This window comes from Typopeltis vanoorti, chromosome 18, assembly GCF_054136105.1.
Source record: "Typopeltis vanoorti isolate ZY-2024b chromosome 18, IOZ_Tvanoo_1.0, whole genome shotgun sequence".
Classification (NCBI taxonomy): domain Eukaryota; kingdom Metazoa; phylum Arthropoda; class Arachnida; order Uropygi; family Thelyphonidae; genus Typopeltis; species Typopeltis vanoorti.
In genome coordinates, this window is record NC_143566.1 from 53,657,298 (window position 1) to 53,678,373 (window position 21,076).

The 21,076-nt window shown below is 39.1% G+C and overlaps 1 protein-coding gene across 1 annotated transcript in view; it reads right to left on the minus strand.

The window, feature by feature from the left end:
* The window catches only part of LOC150096673 (twitchin-like), a 2,440,784-nt gene that overhangs the window by 857,943 nt on the left and 1,561,765 nt on the right, over positions 1–21,076 (minus strand). Inside the window, exon 86 of the mRNA XM_090408679.1 lies at positions 10,109–10,223. Coding sequence (XP_090264805.1) covers positions 10,109–10,223 — 115 coding nt within the window. The remainder of the gene's footprint in view (positions 1–10,108; positions 10,224–21,076) is intronic.

Here is a 21,076-nt window from a genome sequence, read left to right on the forward strand (position 1 = left end):
GTACTTTCACAGACAATCACAAACATCCATGCCCACGGTGGGATTCGAACCCGCAGCCTTTTGGTTGGAGAGCAGATACGCTAACCACTCGGCCAACCAGGCCGGCTAAATGTATGGACTTTGCAGAATGAGAGATTCTTCAAAGGATAATGAAACTGGAGTATGTGGTTGTTGAAAGTGTTTCATGAGCAAATGCCATGAAGAAGAAAAGTGATAGTGGTGAAGTGAAAGACGAAATACGAGATAATGTAACTGGAGTAGTTAGTGTTGTAAGCAATATGAGTGACTACAAATGAAGCAGTGAAAAATGAAGAGAATAACAAGAAGGTAATGGAAAAGATTGTTCACTTGTATGGAGTTCTTCACAGAACAAAATGTAACATTAAGTTGTTGGAGAAACAATGGACAGATGGTATGACACAGAAGTAATAGAAAGGGGAGAGAAAATGCAGCATGAAAGATCATGAAAATGAGGATCAGATTTTGTATGGTGATTCATTGATATGAGGAGTCCATGAGGAGAGGGTAATGAAATCGTATTTTCCTGGAGCTAAGATAAAGGATGTCAGTTATATTATTATTATTTTTATTATTTGACACCTCCAGGGAGTCCAAAGACTCATTAAGGGAGGGCATCTACTCTATAACTCTGTCTCCGCCACTCAATCCACCAACTGACTGCAACTACACCAACACCATCTACCGCCAACCACCATCACTAGTATTTCCACAGACAATCACAAACATCCCTGCCCAAGGCAGGATTCGAACCCGCAGCCTTTTTGCTTGAGAGTAGATACGCTAACCACTCAGCCAGCCTAGCTGGCCGAGTGGTTATGTTGTAAGGATGCAAAGAGGTGAGGTGAGAGAAAAAATGTTTGAGGCATTTTTTCAGGTATGTTGCCATTCTGGAAGTTGGAAATATGGCTGGAGAGACCAGGATTAGATGTCTGCATAAAATGTAGGAATGGGAAGAGCTTGGTGAGATCAATATCACTGTTGCTTAAATGGGCACATTAGCAATGTGTTGGAAATGAGTGACTTTTGGCAAAGAGTAATGAGTGGCATGAACACATTGAGGAAGATTACCATCATGTGGAAAGGAATATAGTAGATTTAGAGGATGGTTTGTGCATGCCAAGCAACAGCAGGCTGCTTGGAAAGACAGACAGAAATACAAAGAGAGAGAGAGAGAGAGAGGAAGTGGGTTGTATGATAAATGAGTTCAGAAGTGTGAAAGAAAAGATTAGGAGACAGGAAAGGCAGACTAATGTGGAAAAAACAAGAGGTCGAAGTAAGAGAGAGAGTTGTAAGAATGACAGAAGGGAAGAGAGAAGGTAGAAGAACCAGGAGACGAGAAGGATTAAGAGGAAAGCATGATACTACAGGTGCTAGAGATGGAGAGATTGCAGGAAGTTATATAAGTTGGAGTATGAGTAAGCGTCGAGATATGGGTGGAGAGAGATGACAGGAAAGCAAGTAGGAGAGCAAACAGAGTCAGAGGAGAGGCAGGAGGTAAGGATGGAGAGATGACAGGAAGGCAGTGCAAATAGAGCGAGAGAGAATTAGAAATCAGCTTGGGGCAGTTCCATGGGTGGAATAACTAGAAAGGAGAGATATCATCAGTGCATGGGAATTAGTGAACAAATATTTATTATCAGCAATGGTCAGTTGTATACCCTGAGTGAAATGCTGTTTAGATATTTACATCTGATAGATATCAGAGTTGTGTATGAGGGAACATTATCACGGAAACAGAGGATTATATATGATGTTCCTCACAGCTTAGTATTATGACCCTTATTATTTAACATTATATCAATGACAGTGTCAATGGTTTGCAGCAGATATTCAGTTGTTTGCTGATCGTGTAAAGCTGGGAAGGATTATTAATAATAATGCCAACATGGTATCCCTTCAGGAGGATTTAGATAAGCTGGACAGATGGGCAAATTAATGAAGTGCCAGTTTAATGCAACTAAATGTAAGGCTTGAATCTTGGGATCCATCAATGGGAAGCTGTACACTCTCTTTGTTGAACTGTACTAGAGGAAATGGAGGAGGCAAGGAACCTTGAAGTAATGACTGATAGAAACTTGAAGTTTAATGGACATAACACAAAGGTGGTGAAAAGTAACCCAGAGGACTGCTACAATACTGAGGACTCTGACCATAAAAGAGAAGAGTTGTGGTTCTATTGTATAAAGCACCAATCACACCATGTATAGATTAAACACCAGGATTTGAAGGAGATAAAGTAATCTGGGAGAGGATGCAAATGCAAATAACAACAACAACAACAACAACAAAAAAAAAAAAAATATATATATATATATATATATATATATATCAGGACTGTGCAATTTTAACTATGAGGATATAATGAGAACATGAGGATTAAAGAGTTTGGTTGAAAGAAGGAGAGGTGATATGATTGAGTAATCTAAACTGCTGAGTGTTAGTTACAGGATTGACAATGGAGAGTTCTTTTGTATGGTATATCTGGTGTAAGGGACCAGGATAAGGGGCCATACCTGGAAATTAAGAATATCAGTGGTGAGAAAGAGTGTGAGGAATGTTTGTTTCGCATGGAGGGTGGTTGGACTATGGAATGCATCGCCTAAAAAAAAGGTAGCGAGATCACGAACAATGAATGAGTTTAAGGGTATGATAGACTGTGTTGTTTAAGATGGGCCTCACAAAATTAGTCTTTTTTGACTCTATGAGATTCTGAATGATAATAATAAATGCATTATATTTGATCATTCAAACATATAATTAAAATGAAATATATATTGATCTTTAATTGACCATGATTTATAAGATAGTGCTCTGTACTAGCCACTTTGAGTTTTTTTTCTCTTACCATTATAATCCCTGAAGAAGCCGGACAGCCCCGTCAGCAAAACTTGTTGGTATTAGATGTTTATAAATCATGGTCAATTAAAGATCAATATACATTTCATTTTAATTATATGTTTGAATGACCAAATATAATCTAAACAATGAACAGACTCGATGATGATATGAAGCAAAAGGTACATTATTTTGAGAAACTCAAATGTAAAAAAGCTAGGCTTCTAAATCATCTAACTTTCTTAAAAAGATGCAGAAACTGTAACATTATTCCCAAGTTTTTAACATTTAAAGAAAATTCCACTCAAGGAGAGCGAAACAAATATATACTAAGGCATCCCTGGCCCTATTACATGAAAGAATACAACACATCAGATTTCAACTTAATAAAACACAGAATAGACCTTTCGTGCTTCCGAATTTTTGAAGTTATTTCTAATAACATAGAGAGCAACTTATGGACACTTCTAGATGAGATGATTTACAACAGTTTCAACAAAGCTTTTCTAATTAGTAAAAAAAAAACTCAAATCAAAAAATTCAACACACTATATGAAAAGCATTACATCTCTGGACCAAGCCTCCCTGATGAGAAAGTGATTTTTAATCTTTTGGACCATTTATTGACACAAGAAAGGATTCAATTTCGCCATTGCCCCAGATCATGTCCCTAAGGTCGACATCATCATTAACATAGAGGAAGCACTCTCATCCTTTCCAGAAACAATGGCAAATGATCTGAGATTAAAAAGTGCTATTATCCTTTCAACTTCAAAGCCACCTAACCTAAACATAACACCCCAAGAAAAAAAGAGCTCTCTCAAATTTGAAAAGAGGATAAAAAAAAAACTATCTTAAAAGCAGACAAAGGTAATGTCAAAGTCATTTTAAACACTAAGGACTACATAGCCAAGACTGCAGAATTACTATCAGATTCATCAATGTATCACATGTTAGAGTCGGACCCAACACGAAAAAACCACAAGAACACTAATAATTTATTACGGAACATGACTAGTTGGTCCACAGACTTGCAGCGGAATCTGAAGTCACTACACCCATTGATGCCACGATTGTATGGAGCCCTGAAAGTCCACAAAAGTGGAGTTCCGCTACGCCCGATCACTGATGGAAGAAATGCTCCCATATATTGATTGTCCAAATACCTCTCCAACCTCCTAAAAGGACATATCAAAAAATCGGACACTTACATTAAGAATTCAAAGCACTTTATTGAAAAATCGAAAATCATCTTGATCTTAAAGACTGACATTCTCGCTAGCTTGGACATGGTATCGTTATTAACCAACATTCCAGTAGAAGAAGTTATCAGTATCCTATGCAATCTCTTCCCTAAAGATATGGCTCACCTTTTTCATCACTGCCTTAAATCTAATTATTTTAAATAGAATGAAATGATATATGAGCAACTAAATGGCTTAACTATGGGCAGCCCCTTTCGCTGCCCTGTGCAGATCTTTTCATGGAAAAGCTAGAAACAGACATCTTCTCAAAATTAGACCCAAAACCTTTAGTGTGAGTGGAGGTATGTAGACAATGTCTTCATAATTTGGAGGGACACAAAAACAGTTCTTTTTGGACTTTTTAACCAAAATTAATTCTTTTCATCAAAATATGCAATTCACTTTGGAACTTGAAAAAGATAACCAACTACCATTTTTGGAGTTGGTTATCTTTATCATAATCAAGAAACTAACAGATGGACATATCAAACTAACAGTCTACCGCAAACCAACACACACTGGATGCTACCTTCATTTCAAATCAACTCACCATAAATAGAGTCACGAACATCATCTCAGAAGAAAAAGAACTCTATAATGAAATTACTCATATATCAGAGACATTAATTAAAAATGGCTATCCAATTAATTTACTCAACAAGATTCTTCATAGAAATCCCCCACAACAACAACAACCTACCATCACTCAATGCAGTTCATCCACAGTTATTCCTTATGCAGGTACAGTGTCCAAAAAGATCGCAAAACTTTTTAAACCCTTCAACATCAGAGTTGCGTTCAAACCGGTCAAGACTGTCCATCACGTTTTAAGATTGCCAAAAGACATTAATGCTTTTTTCAAAAACGCTGGGATGTACAACATCTCATGTGCTTGTGGTCTAAACTATATAGGACAGACGTCGAGAAGCCTCGAAATCCGAAGAAAAAAAGAATGCATAGGAGATGTTAACAACACCCAAACAGACAACTCAGGTCTAGCCCATCATTTTGCGATTACTAACCATACCATTGATTGGGATAGCAGCTCCATGCCTTACCTAGAAGAAGATTTCCGTTGTAGAAATTTCAAGGAAGCCGTTGTAGTCTTCTTTTCTGGAGAAAATCTTAACAGAAACCAGGGAATAATAACAGCTGACATATGGAAAACCTTAATAAGATCACTCAGTCTGTCAGAATTTAATTTTGCTCAAACCTACAGAACATGCTCTCATAACAGTGACTAACACAACATGCTCCATGCATGTGATATTACACTTTCTGTTTTAATGTTTCATTTATATGATAGTGTTACTCCATTTTCTCTGTACTAGCCATTTTGAGTTTTTTTTTTTTCTCTTACCGTTATAAGCCCTGAAGAAGCCGGACAGCCCCCGTTGGCGAAACTTGTTGGTATTAGATGTTTATAAATCATGGTCAATTAAAGATCAATATATATATTTCATTTTAATTATATGTTTGAATGACCAAATATAATCTAAACAATGAACAGACTTGATGATGATATGAAGCAAAAGGTGCATTATTTTGAGAAATAATAAATGCAGTTCATCTCTTCCATACAGCTTCCTACTATCTTCAAATGTTCTATAAGAATTTATTTACTACAGATCTCTCTCTTCCCCTACACATTCTCCCTATCATCTCATACATCATCAATGCTCTTCTCCTCCACTTGCATTTTCATACTAGGACAACACTTATTATCTTCCACTACCACATGCTCTATTATGTCATGAGACATAAATAGATTAGAAGTATGGGCAAAGTTAAATGGCTGCCAGCTTAATGTGACCAAGTGTAAGGTGATCACTGTAGGAACTGATGGAACTGAACTGCAGGTAAATTGATGAAGCCAGAGATTCAGGGATGATTTTGGACAGGGAGTCATTATTATTCTTATTTTTTTCCAACTTCCATGCAGTCACAAAACTCATCATGGGAGGTCAGTACTAGCCAACACTAAGTCTATCGTACCACCCTCTCAGGTAATGCATTCCATGTTCCTACCAATCTCCATGAAAAAAACATCTTACACTATCACTCACTACCCCCTTTTACAACTTCCAGAGATGGCCCCCTTGTTCTCTCCTTGCTCTTTCTGTGCATCCTACTACATGTAAAATCTCCTCAGTGTTAACAAGATAACACCCTTCAATATCTTAAATGTTTTGATCATACCCCCCCCCCCCCTTTGTCTTCTATCCACCAATCTCTGCAGTCTGCATGTAGCTGATCTCATAGTAATATTATTATTATTACTATGCGGGCATCTCCATGGAGTCCTAACACACATCATAGCCTCATCTCCAAGAAATGCAAGTGGCCAGACCTCAGCAGAGTAATTAAGATATGGCCTTATCAAAGCTTTACAAAGAGGAATGAAGACTCCCTTATCTGAGCCTGTTAATGTGTTTTTCAATAACTAAGTAATCCTGTGAGCTATCCTGGCCACCTTAGCAATATGCCCTCTAAACCTCAATTCTCTATTTACTACTACCCACAAATTTCTGGCTTCGTCAATTTCCTGGAGTACAATGTGGTACACAGCTTGTAATCATTTTATCCCAAAATGCACATCTTTACACTTTTCCACATTAAATTGACATCCATTATATTTTGCCCATACTATCAGCTTATTTAAATCATGCCACAAGCTCTCTACACAATCCTGATTAACTATTACCTTACTGAACTTCACATCATCAACAAACAACTAAATATCTCTCTTCAAATTATTTCCTACATCATTTATGTACAAATTAAACAGCAGTGGTCCACAAGTCATCTGATTTCTCCTGGATTCTGCTCTTCCATATATTACTTTTTGGTATCTGTCCATCAGCCATACTTGTATTCCTATCATCAATTTCACATCCATTCATTTGTTCCAGTATGTGTAACAGATCAAAATTCTATGTGGTATCCTGTCAAATGCCTTTACAAAATCTAGTAGCCATTCCTTTTATCCAACTCAGCTGTCAATCTATTATAAAAAATTATTAGATTATTAAGGTATGATCGATCCTTCACAATGCCATGCTGCCCCTCATACAGTATCATATTCTCATCCACCGATTCCTGAATTCTCTTTTTGAGATACTGATTGGTCTATAATTTCTACTACAGACTTGGATCCTCCTTTATGCAAAGGAATCATTTGGCTCTCCTTCCACTCTCTTGAGTCTTTGAAAGATCTGAGACTTAAATTAAACAGTCTGGTCAAAGTCATCACCAGTTCCCTTGCACTTTTTGTAAAATGCAAGCTGATATCCCATCTAATCCCACATCTGTATTTTCATTGAGTTTCTGCAATATCATTATTATTATCCTAAGACCCATGGAATAAAAGACTCATCTAGGAGGTCCTTTTGTCATACATATACTCATTATACCTTGCCTTAAACATATTCAAATTCACTGCAGACACCACATTCTCAACCAATGCATTCCACTCATTCACAACTCTCCATGCAGAAACCCTACTTCTCACTCCCTTGTTTTTTACACCATCCTTATACAGATTCTAGGGATGACCTCTTATTCTTCCCTGATCTGCCAATATTTTATAAAAACCTCTTCAACATTAATCTTATAACAACCATTACTAACTTGTACATCTCTATCATATCATTCCTCTTACTCCTATCCACTTGACTGTAAATTGCATCTTCTAACCTTTCTTCATATTAACCATTCCAAAGATCAGAAACTACCTTAGTCAATCACCTCTGGAAGTTTTCCAACATCTCTTTCCTTTTGAAGACCCCCCCCACCCCAATGAGTTGAAGTTTAGAAGGTATAATGTAAAGGTAGTCAAAAACAGCACATTAGATTACATGGCTGTCAAAGAACATGCTAACAAACAGGGATAGATGGTTACTGTTCCTGTATATAAAGCATTAATAAGGCTACATCTGCAGTACTATGCACAAATCTGGAAACCAAGATTCTATGGGGATGAAGAAGTGGTAGAGAGGTTCAAGAGCTGAGTGAAAAAGATTGTGGCTGTTCTATGGAATGCTCCGTATTACAATACATTGATGGTATGTAAGCTTCAAAAACTAGATGACAGGCAAAAAGAGGAGACATGATAGAAGCATATAAGTTATTAGAGGAGTTTTATGAGATTGACGTTGAAAATTTTTTCGGGACATGGCAGGAACAGGGAGAACAAGGGGTCACCTGTGGAAATTGTTGAAGAGTGTGGTTGGCAAGGGTGTTATGACTAGATTTTTTGCTTGTAGGATGGTGACTGATTGGAATGTATTGCCATACGTTATTATTATTATTATTATGGCCTCCATGGAGTCAAAAGACTAATCGTGGGAGGTCCCTCCTAGGAAACACAAAGTCTATCACATCTCTCCTTAAACTCATTGACCGTTCTCATCTCACCACTCTATCAGACAATGCATTCCATGGTTCAACCACCCTCAAGCAAAGAAACCACTCCTCACCCTCTTGCTCACAGTTTCCTTTCATAACTTCCAGGGATGGCCCCTTGTCATCACTCCTTCCCGCTGTTCAACCAAGCAAAAGAACTCCCCAGTGTCAACCACCTCTCAACAGGTTAAAAGTTTTAATCATATCACCTCTCCTTCTTCTATTCACCAAACTCTGCAGTCTACATTCCCTCAGCCAATCCTCATAACTAACCTTGTACAGTCCTGAAACCATCTTTGGTATCTGCCTTTGTACCCTTTCCACAGTTAATTTATTCCCTTCAAATCCTAGGGACCAAATCTGAGAACAATAGTCTAAGTGTAGTCTGATCAGAGTCCTTCACCACCTTTGTAATATGTCCCCTAAATTTCAGGTTTCTATCAATCATTTGCTTGTCATCCCTATTTCCTCTAGTATAGCTCCTCCAATAGAGTATGCAGTATCCCATCGATGTGCCCCAAACCTCAAGACCTTACATTTTGCTGCATTAAACCGACATCCCCATTCATTTGCCCATCTGTCTAGCTTATTCAAATCCTCTTGTAGGGCTACCACATCTGCATTATTACTAATAAACCTTCCCAGGTTCTCATCATCTGCAAATAACTGAACATCCCCCTTTAATCCACTGACAATGTCATTGATATAAAGGTTAAACAATATAGGTCCCAATACCGAGACCTGTGGGACCCCCACTTGTAACCCTCTGCCTCCTTGAAACTGCCCCACCATACACAACTCTCTGATACCTATCGGACAGCCAATCCTGAATCCATTTGACCAACCTGACATCCAAACCCATGCGCTGCAACTTAAATATTAGCTTATTATGTGGCACCCTGTCAAATGCCTTTGCTAAATCCAAGAAAAATGGCAGTATATGCCTTTCCCTCATCAACTGCTATTGTCACTTTATTATAAAACGCTAGCATATTGCTAAAACAAGAGCACCCCTTCACAAATCCATGCTGACGCTCGCAGATAATATTACCCTCATCCGCCCGATGCTGTATATGGTCCCTCACTAATTTCTCGAAGATCTTAACAACTATTGATGACACACAAACTGGCCTATAATTAGACACTTTTAGTCTGCTACTGCCCTTATGCAATGGCACTATCTTACCTTCCTTCCATTCCCTGGGCATTTGTGAGTGCTTCATTAGTGAATGAACTGAATGAGAAGTATGATAAATGTTGTGTGAATAATGGATCTCTCCCATTGAGTGGTCTGACTGGATGGGGATACCTTTATAATAATAATTTGATAATTTCTTTCTAGCAAGCAAGTTATCAAATAGTCTTCAGAGAGAATGACTCAATCGATGTTCAGCACCAAGTCATTTTCTTTATTCCAAATGCTCCTTGCATTTATAAATAAGGCAGAAAAAAATAGTTTGTTCTCAGTATTTTCATAGCTATTATTAATTATTACTCTTCATAAACTCCATTTGGCTCTGGAATATAATACATATTAAATAAAATCATTAAATAAAAGCTAATTATAGTTTAAGAAAGTGAAATAATTAATAAATTTAACACACCTGGTTGATCTTCTACCAGGACCATTCCACATGGTTTACTTGGAGGGCCTTCTCCAACATCATTAACTGCAATTATTCGAAATTCATATTCCTGCCCTTCTGCAAGATTTGGTACCTAATAAAAAATAACGAAATTATTATTATTATTATCATCTGACCTTCATGGAGTCAGAGTCTCATCATGGGAGCTATACACTATTGCACACAATGCTTATCCAACCGTGCCTTAAACTAAATTAATGTGTCTACATTCACAACACACTCAGGCAATGCCTTCTACTCGCCAACCATTCTCCATGAAAAGACCCTTTTCCTCACTCCTCTGCTCACACCCTCTTTATACAGTATCCAGATGGCCTCTTATTCTAACCCCCATTCTATGAACAATCTCCTCCATATCAACCTAATAACAACCCCCGACAAGCTTTTGTCTCAAATATACCCCCACTCCTCCTATTTATGAGGCTTTGCAACTTACATTCACTCAATCTATCCTCATACTCCACATTCCAGAGACAACTGATCACCTTTGTGAATCTTCCTTGGATCCTTTACAACATATCCTTGTCACCATGAAAACCTGGCAACGCAACCAAATCTGTGCACAATAATCCATATGAGGTTTGATCAATGCCTTATACAATGGCATCACTGTAAGAATGGCACTTTCTTTTGATTAACTAGTCCTGGCTGTTATAAAGTAATGCATCCTGCCCACTTGAGTTGCATTGAGTAGATCTCAGCCATAATTGTTTTTCTTGCAGTGGGAAACTCGTAGCGGCAATACTGGCTCCAGTCCACCACATATAATGCTTAGTCTTCTGTGTATGAAGCTATGCCTTTGAAGTGTGCAACACTGGATAGTTTCGTGACAACCAATGATAAGTTCACTTCCTGTTAGAGTACAAGATCCGTTTTTCATTACAAGTGAGCAAGTAATCTAAAAACGACTTCTTTTTATGACACAAAAGAAGTGGAAAACAGACTGATAGCCTTTGAAGTTTATTGCCATCTGATAATGCATGTGTAACTATAATAAAAATAATATTATTATTATTTGCTTAGCTTCCATGATTTACAGTTGATGCAAGTGTAAATTAATTGTTTAACCACTCACGTAAACATTTGTGAAAGTTCTTGACATGTTAATCTTGAATTATTTTCAACAACAGCAGCACGTATTTCTTCATTATTAATAATGGAGGGTCTTCTTGAATGTAGTGAATCTTCAAGTGATATATCACCAGAAACAAATTTTTTAAGCCATTTCTATACAGTCCATTCTGCTACCTCATCTTTTCCAAATGCCATACATATCTTAAGGGAGACGCTTCTGAAACCTTCGAACCGAATTTAAATTTGTAAAGCAAACTAGCTCAAATTAAACCAGGTTCAACTAACATTTTAAAAGAGTTTAAAGCCACAGAAATAGAGTACATACCAAGTTAGAGCACATCGATGAGTCTTCCCAGATGAGTCTTTGACTCCATGGGGTCTTGGGTAATAATAATAAAAAATTACACTCGGCCAACCACTACAAAATTAAACAAGTCTTTGCACCAAATGCTGCCATTCTTCATATGAGAAGACTCTACCAGAATATGATGTCCACCAAATGGTGAGATGTACATTGCATTTTTCACACATGGGTGGGTTATCAGCCCTCAGTAAATATGATGTGTAAGATGACATTGGCCTATTTGGAGTCGAGTAATAAAAACTTCCTCTCTTCTGTGTCCACATTGACTAGACAACCAGTGCTTAATTTATTATTATTATTACATGACACTTTCAGGGAGTCCACGGACTCATCATGGAAGGGCATTCTACTCTACTATGCCAAATACATCTCACCCTCTCACTACTACTTAATTCTCCTACTATGACACTACTAGTATCAATACCATCTACTGCCCATCATCACCAACAACAGCATTTTTTTTCTGTAAATTGCATGTGTTCTGAAGGCCGATTTTTCTGTACATGAAAAACCCTGCTACCTCTGTATGAGATCAGCCAACTCACCTTCAACTGAAAAAGCCCATATAAGGATTCCCCTAATCACAATGAGAATCAAACCCAGGTCTTTTCCAATTGAAGGGTGCAATGTTCTGCTGTTCTTCCAATTCCACTATGGAAGCAGTATTTTAGGCATACAAGCAATTTGCTTGTTAGTGTTTCTTGTCATGAATACTGACATTGCATAATTAGCTTTAGTCTTATAAAATCTTATCTGAAGTCTGTATATAGGACTGTTAGACAGTACATGGAAAAAGAATGAGCTGCATCTGAAATCTCATTTCCTTTAGTTCCAATGTGGCTGGGAATCCAGCACAAAATTAAGGGTCTTCATGTTGTACAACAGTTGTAAAACTTCACAAAGCACTGGATGTGGATTATACATGAGATGAGATTGTCCTATAAAGAACTCAATGCATGTGTGTGTGTATAAATTTCACACTTTCAGTAGCACTTTCCTTTTATATTCATAAGCACAAGCTGAATGTGATGCAACTCTGCTGCATAAACTGGATTGGGTTCGAGGCTATCTGGTGAAATAATGTGCTGTTAGAAAGCTCTTGAAAGATCTGTGATTTTTGTTGATTTGTTGATTGTTTTCTTTGATTCGATAGTGTATTTTTGGTGTATTATTGTGGTTTTTGGTGTGACTGTTGTACTACAGAGTTTTATAGCATAATTACAGAAATAATTACGAATTTGTTATAACTAGATTTAAGCAGTACCGACAGAAAACATGGCAGCGGCTTTGGCATTCCATGATTTTAATTTAGACTTCAGTCATTTCGTTAAGTGTGAGGTGTGCTTTATGTATTCTTTCGATTACATAAATGATTTGTGGATGTTTAGGGTGGATGGAAGGAGGGTGTGTGCAAAGTGCAACCTGAACGAGGAATTGATGAATGCAAATATGAATTTGATGACAGAAAGTGTTAGTAGCGAGAAAGTTGCAGGGAATATGAGTGCACATTCTAAAGAGAAGGATGGTGTGAAAGAGAGGTGAAAGAATGTTAAAAAATCAGTGAAGAAGAAGAAGAAGACGAGTGATATAAAATCCGTAACGGATGTTAAAAAGGACGAAAGTGAGGCGAGAGTGGCAGAAGAAAATGAAATTAAGAGAACGAATGAAACTGGAAATGGTGTGATGCAGGAAGCAAAAGTGGTGGGAGTGGCAGAAAGAAACAAAATTGAGAGAACGAATGAAACTGGAAACGGCATGATGAAGGAATCGAAAGTGGAAAAAACTGAAAGAATGAATGACAGTGAAAGTTGGATGCATGTTGGACCAAAAGTATGGAAGCACAGAAGGATGAATGAGAATGAAAGTGAGAAGTGGGGGTCAAGAGTTAGAAAATTACGAAGACTGAATGATAGAGAGAATGTGATGCCAGATTCGGAAGTTGAATTGGATTGGATGAGGAAAGAGATGAAATGGATGCAGAATGAAATTAAGAAAATTCGGGTAAAAAATATTAAAACAAATCATGATGGCACGAAAGAGTTACGAAAGATGAGCGAGTGGCGTTGTATAATAATGGAGTCGCTATACAACGCCACTCGCTCATCTTTCGTAACTCTTTCGTGCCATCATGATTTGTTTTAATATTTTTTACCCGAATTTTCTTAATTTCATTCTGCATCCATTTCATCTCTTTCCTCATCCAATCCAATTCAACTTCCGAATCTGGCATCACATTCTCTCTATCATTCAGTCTTCGTAATTTTCTAGGTGTGCTGGATGATAAGATACATAAGGTATGTTTTCCATGAGCGTAAAACGAATAAAGTGATTGAGGCATTGGATATGAGGAGGGAGCAAGCAAAGGAGTTAATGGTTTTAATCGGTATGAATGATTTGACAGAGGACAAAGAGAGCATCATAATTGATATCAGAAGGTTGCTTAGAAGGATAAAAGAGAACAGTGTGACAGGAAGGGTGGTCAGTATGTTGCCTAGGTATGACTGTGGTGAGATGAGGCGGAGAGCAAGGATTACGAATGATATGCTGGCTGAAATGTGCGAGGAGACGGGAGTGCAGTATGTTAATGTGTGGAATGAGTTTGAGGGATGAAGTGAGCTTTATGGGAGCGATGGGCTGCATTTGAGTGGTTATTATTATTATTATTATTATTATTATTATTATTCAGGCCTCCAAGGAGTCAAAAGACTCTTCGAGGGAGGTCCTTCCTAAGACATAAAGTCTGTCAAGACTCACTGAGGGGAGGTCCCCCCCTGAGAAACACAAAGTCTATCATACCACTCTTTAAACTCACTGACCGTTCTCGCTCCCATCACTCCATCAGGCAATGCATTCCACGGCTCAACCACCCTCCACACAAAGAAACCACTCCTTACCCTCTTGCTCACAGTTTCCTTTCGTAACTTCCAGGGATGGCCTCTTGTCATCACTCCTTCCTGCTGATCAACCAAGCAAAAGAACTCCCCAGTGTCAACCCTGTAACCACCTCTCAACAGTTTAAAAGTCTCAATCATATCACCTCTCCTTCTTCTATTCACCAAACTTTGCAGTCCACATTCTCTCAGCCGATCCTCATAACTATCCTTGTACAGTCCTGAAACCATCTTTGTCATCTGCCTTTGTATCCTTTCCACAGTTAATTTATCCCCTTCAAATCCTGGGGACCAAATCTGAGAACAATAGTCCAAGTGTGGTCTGATCAGAGACTTATACAACGGAATGATAACCCTCTTATCTCTGCAGGTCAGTGTCCTTCTCATAATAGCAGCAATCCTCTGTGTTACCTTCACCACCTTTGCAATATGTCCCCTAAACTTCAGGTTTCTATCAATCATCAACCCCAGATCTCTTGTCTCCCCTACTTCCTCCAGTATAACTCCTCCCATAGAGTATGCAGCATCCCATCGATGTTTCCCAAACCTCAAGACCTTACATTTTGCTGCATTAAACTGACATCCCCATTCATTTGCTCATCTATCTAGCTTATTTAAATCCTCTTGCAGGGCTACCACATCTGCACTATTACTAATAATATTCCCAGCTTCGCATCATCTGCAAACAACTGAATATCCCCCTGCAATCCACTGGCTATGTCATTGATATAAAGGTTAAACAATATAGGTCCCAGTACTGAGCCCTGTGGGACCCCACTTGTAACCCTCTACCTCCTGGAAACTGTTCCACCATACACAACTCTCTGATACCTATCAGACAGCCAATCCTGAATCCAGTTGACCAATCTGACATCCAGACCCATGTGCTGCAACTTAAATATCACCTTATCACGTGGCACCCTGTCAAATACCTTCGCCAAGTCTAAGAAAATTGCAGTATATGCCTTTCCCTCATCTAATGTTCTTGTAACTTTATTATAAAAGGCTAGCATATTGCTAAAATAAGAGCATCCTTTCACAAATCCATGTTGATTCTCACAGATAACATTACTCTCATCTGCCCAATGCTGTACACGGTCCTTCACTACTTTCTCCAAGATCTTAACAACTACTGATGACACACAGACTGGCCTATAATTAGACACTTCCAGTCTGTTACCACCCTTATGCAATGCACTATCTTACCTTCCTTCCATTCCCTGGGCACCTTTGCCAAAGCCAGACTTTCATTGAAAAGCCACGTTAAAGGTACTGTCAATTCCCTAGCACATTCTCTCAAAACTCGTGGAAAAATACCATCCAGTCCCACAGCTTTACTGACATCCAGAGTACTCAGTATCTGAAACACACTCTTGTCCTGTACCTCCAGACCTCGTACCAGTCCTATCCCTCTAGCATTAAAACTGACTCCTCTAGGATGAAATACTCCAATAAAGTGTTCATTGAACAATTCTACTATGTCCTCTGCATCAGTCACTCTATTCCCATTTTTATCCCACAATATCATTCTTCCACAGTCATTTCTCCTCCTACTGGCCACATAGCTAAAAAATTCCCTAGGATTTTCTTTGGATCTTAGGGCCAATCTCCTCTCATATTCCAGTTTCGCTTTCCTTACCACACTAGTCACTCTTCTGGCCCGTGTCTTATATTCCTCATGCATCTCTTCACCTATCTCCTTATATCTCTTCCATAGCCTCTTTTTTGCATGCAATTCCTGTTTAATATTGTTTGTCATCCACTTTACTCCAAATTGCGTCCTCTTCTTCACTCGTGGTATACAACTTACCATTGCTGATAACAAATATTCTTTCACAATTTCCCATGCACTGGTGATATCCCGGCCTTCCAATTCCTCCCTCCATGAAACTTCCCGAAGTTGACGTCTAAGACTATTATTATCACCTGCCTTATAATTCCACATAAGTTCCCGTCTCTTTGATACTCCTGCATGTCTATTCATTTTCCAAGTCAACACCATATGGTCACTCTCTCCAACTGGTGGGAGAGACGTCAACTCAGTTATTATCAACTCTTCTGATGCTATAACCAAATCCAAAATTTTTGAACCTCTTGTTCCCTCTGTTACATGTTGCCTAAGACATTTGTCCCTCAAGAATTCTAGAAATTCCATTCCCCTATTGCTACATGCATCTTCCTCTCTCCAATTTATACTACTGAAGTTAAAATCTCCCATAACAATCATTCTTCTTGCACTTGCCAAACTTAGCTGTCTAAACATCTCCTGGTCCCCATCCTCTGTGCTCCTGGGTCTGTAGCAACACCCCACTAAATATCCTGTCTTGCCTACCTCTACCTCACACCATACGCTCTCAAAATCATTTGTCTCACTTCCTTCCAAATTCTCCACTCTTAGAGGACATAGGTCATCACTTATCATAAGCAGTACCCCACCACCACGCTTTCCCCTCCTATCCTGACGAAAAATGCTATACCCAGCGACTTCTATTCCTGTTGTTATATCCCCTTCTGTCAACCACGTCTCAGTGATCGCAATAATTTTTGGCCAGGCTGATGCTATCTGCGCCACCAATTCCTCTCCCTTATTCCGGATACTCCTGGCATTAGTATACAGCATATAAATGCCATTGTTTCTATACCCAGCATTATCTCTTCTGGACTCCACTGGGCTCAGTGTTACCTGACATTGTCTCCCTTCTCCCAAGTATCCATTCCCACAAGAGGCCACCCCTGCTATCATCCTTCCTGGGACACACTGACTCGTTCAGAACAGCAATCTCTCCAGATGCCTACGTCCTTCCTCATTCAAATGTAAACGGTCTCTCGCATACAACTCCTCTCTTTCCTCAAACACACTCCAGGCATCCACATATACCAGTCCTCTCTTGCCACACATTCTCGCTATTATGCCATTCAATATCACCGCTCATCTGCTCAGCTCATCATTATCATACCTAGGCAACACACACACTATTTTTCCTCTCTCTGTCTTCTTCAGTACAGTCTCAAGCAAAAATCTCATATCTCTCGCTGCCCGACTTACATTACCACTCAAGTCATTCGTTCCTACCATCACAATCATCTCATCCACCCTTTCACCTCTCTTAATTGCCATAGCCACCCTTTCTATTGTTCCTCCTGGCAAACACTCCTCACGCATCCTATCTTGAACACCACGGATCATTGAGTCACCATACATTATACCTCTTACCATTCCCTCGCTCCTATTGTTTCCATTCTCTCCTCTTCTTTCATTCCCATACCTCTCTCTTCTACTGTTTCCATTCTCTCCTCTTCTGGCACTCCCATACATCTCTCTCATTCCCTCTCTCCTACTGTTTCCATTTTCTCCACTTGTAGCATTTCCATATCCCTCTCTCATTCTGTCTCTCCTACTACTGTTTCCATCCGCTCGTCTTCTAGCATTCCCATACCTCTCTCTCATTCCATCTCTCCTACCGTTTCCATTCTCTCCTCTTCTAGCACTTCCATCTCTCTCTCTCATTCCGTCTCTCCTACTGTTTCCATCCTCTCGTCTGCTAGCATTCCCATACCTCTCTCTCATTCCCTCTCTTCTACTGTTTCCATTCTCTCCTCTTCTAGCACCCCCATACCTCTCACTCATACTCCCTAAATTCTCTCTCTCTCCTACTCTGATTCGCCTTGCATTTATCTCTTCCATTTTCCTAATCTTATCTTTCATACTTCTGCTCTCATTCACAAGACATTCCACCTCCTCTTTCAACTCATCTATCTCCCTCTGCAGGTCAGTCACTCTTAATCTAAATTCACTCTCCCAAACAAAACCATCTCCTAAACTTCCACAGTCACTCACACCTTCCACACTATCAACTATTATTTTCTCATTCTCTGCTATCATACTACTTGTCTTCCTACATTCATTCCCCGTTCCTGGAGCAACAAAGTCGGATATCGATATATCTAATGTATTTATTTCCTCCAACTGCCTGCATTTTGCGCACATACGCTCTCCACTCTCTTTAACAAGCCACATATGTAATTCACGAGACGCATACATGCCGCAAGTACTGCATGCCACAAAGTCCCTTATGATATTGCTAATAATTGAGTTCCTAAATGGCGGAGGACTTGGCGTTGCGGCACTTGCGACTGCTGCTGAATCCACCATCATTCCTTACTGCCGAGTAGCGTAATCTTTAATAATTATTCAATTAATAAATAAGAGGAAAAAAAGTACAAACATCAGAACATTTAAGTACTAAATATAATTAAATAAAATGAAATATAACTAAATACAGTAACTTAGCTTCGTTTTGTCTTCCACCGTTACGCGTTCGATTCCGACGGTACCAAAATATATTATATCGCGACAGCAACTATCTTCCAAAAAACAACCACTGAAGTACACTCGTATTCAGAGAAACAATTTAGCACTCAAAAACGTAGAAAAACGGGGAAAAAAGCAGACTATTCACCGATTAAAAATCACTTTCTTCTGCACAGCTCAAATTCACCGCCACGTGCTACGGCGACGCTAGCGCCACCATATGCGAGTCGCTTAGAGAGACTGCTAAATGAAGGTAGAAAAGTGAGTAGAATGAGAGAGAATAAATCAGATCAAGCGGGAAGTGATGTGAAAGAGCAGGAGAGTAAGATAGGAGAGATTGAAGAGGTGGTTATGAATGAGGAAGTGAGTGGTATGAGTATAAAAAATGAGAGAATGGGTGTGCAAAAGGAACAGGAAAATGGGGAGGCACAGGGTGGACAGGGGTACATAGCATGAGAAAGGAGGATGCTCCGAGAGGAGGTGAGAGCATGTCTAGAAAGGAATAGGATGACCTGGGATCAAGAGGAAACAGTTGGAATTGAAAAGGGTTTTAAAATGAATAAGCAGAAAGGGAAATGGTCCCAGTCGAGCATTGAGAGATCACATTGAGTGGATGGTATCAGTGAAACTATATGTAGATCCAGAAATGAGCTGTTGTGTTCGTATACAAATGCTAGAAGTATAAGAAACAAGGCAGATGAAATGGTTGCACTAATTGCATCTGTTCATCCAAAGATTGTCGGAATAAGTGACACATGGTTAGATGAGGACGACATCCTGAAAGGAATAGAGATGGAAGGGTATGATATGATTCGTGAGGATAGAAGGGGTAAAAAGAGAGGGGGAGTGCTATTGATGATAGAGAAAGAGTTATGTCCATACAAAGTAGAGATACGAGAGGGAAATAGTGCCAGTGGTTTTGAGGCAGTATGGTGTGAGATAGAGGTGAATGGAATCAAATATTTGGTAGGATGTTGTTATAGATCAGGAAATGTGAGTGGTGGTGATAATGAAATGTATAATCAAATTAGCCAAGCAAATAAGAAAAGGTTGATCATTACAGTGATTTTAATTATGGCAATATAGACTGGAATGATGAGATAATAACTGAAAGTAAAGACAATGAGTTTCTTGAGTTTTTGATAGATAACTATTTCAGACAGTATGTAACAGAGGGCATGCGAGGATTGAGGGTCTTGGATTTGGTCATCTCATCAGAGGATGTAATTATAAATGAGGTGTCAAATGATCCACCAATTGGTGAGCGTGACCATGAGGTGATTACCCGGGTGGTTGACAGCAGTGTGAGGACCTCTGTGAGAAAAGAGTATATGTGGAATTACAAGGGGGGGGGGGGGAATGAAGAGCTCAGGAGACAGCTTGTGGGTGTAACATGGAATGAGGAGTTAGCTGGAAAAGAGATCAATGCAGCTTGGGGATTTTCAAAAACTATCTAGTAGATGCAATGTCTAAATATATTTCGGGGGTGAGAAGGTTAAATAAAGTTGGTGCGAGATGTATGAATAAAGAGATTAAGCATGCGATACAGAGAAAGAGGGCATTGTGGAGGCAGCATAAGCAGAGTGGAAATAACCAATTCCAGGAGGTCTACAAAGACCATGCAAGGAGGGTGACTTGGTTGGTGAGGGGTAGTTAAAGAAAAGTATGAACAGCAGTTAGCTAATGAAGCCAAAAAGAATCCTAAGGAGTTCTTTCCATATGTAGCCAGCAAAAGAAAGAATGATTATGGAAGGATGACATTGATTGGAGAAAATGGTATAAAGACAGCTGTTGCGAAATGTGTGGTGGAGATACTTAATGAGCACTTCATACAGGTCTTTCAATCTTGTGAATGTGACTTCATGGATAGATTGAGAGCAGTAGACGATGGGGAGGAGAGACTGCAAGTGAGCAAGAAGTGTTTGGGGAGTTGAGTAAACTAGATGTTAATACGGCTGTGGAAATTGATAATATATCGTCACATATTCTGAAGGAATGTGCCAGGGAGTTGACACCTGTCTTGACATATTTTTTTAATATGAGTCTTGCACTCAGTCAGGTCCCTTAGGAGTGGAAGGAGGGCAAGATTGTGCCTTCATAAAGGAGGTGATTGAAGTCAAGCATTAAACTATAGGTCTATCTGTGTGTCAGGTGTTGTGGTTAAGTTGTTGGAGAAGCTTGTGAGAACTAGGATCCAGAGTTGGGTTGACAACAATGGTATCATCTTTGATGGACAGCATGGATTTTCTAAAGGGAGGTCATGTTTTAGTAATCTGCTTACTTAT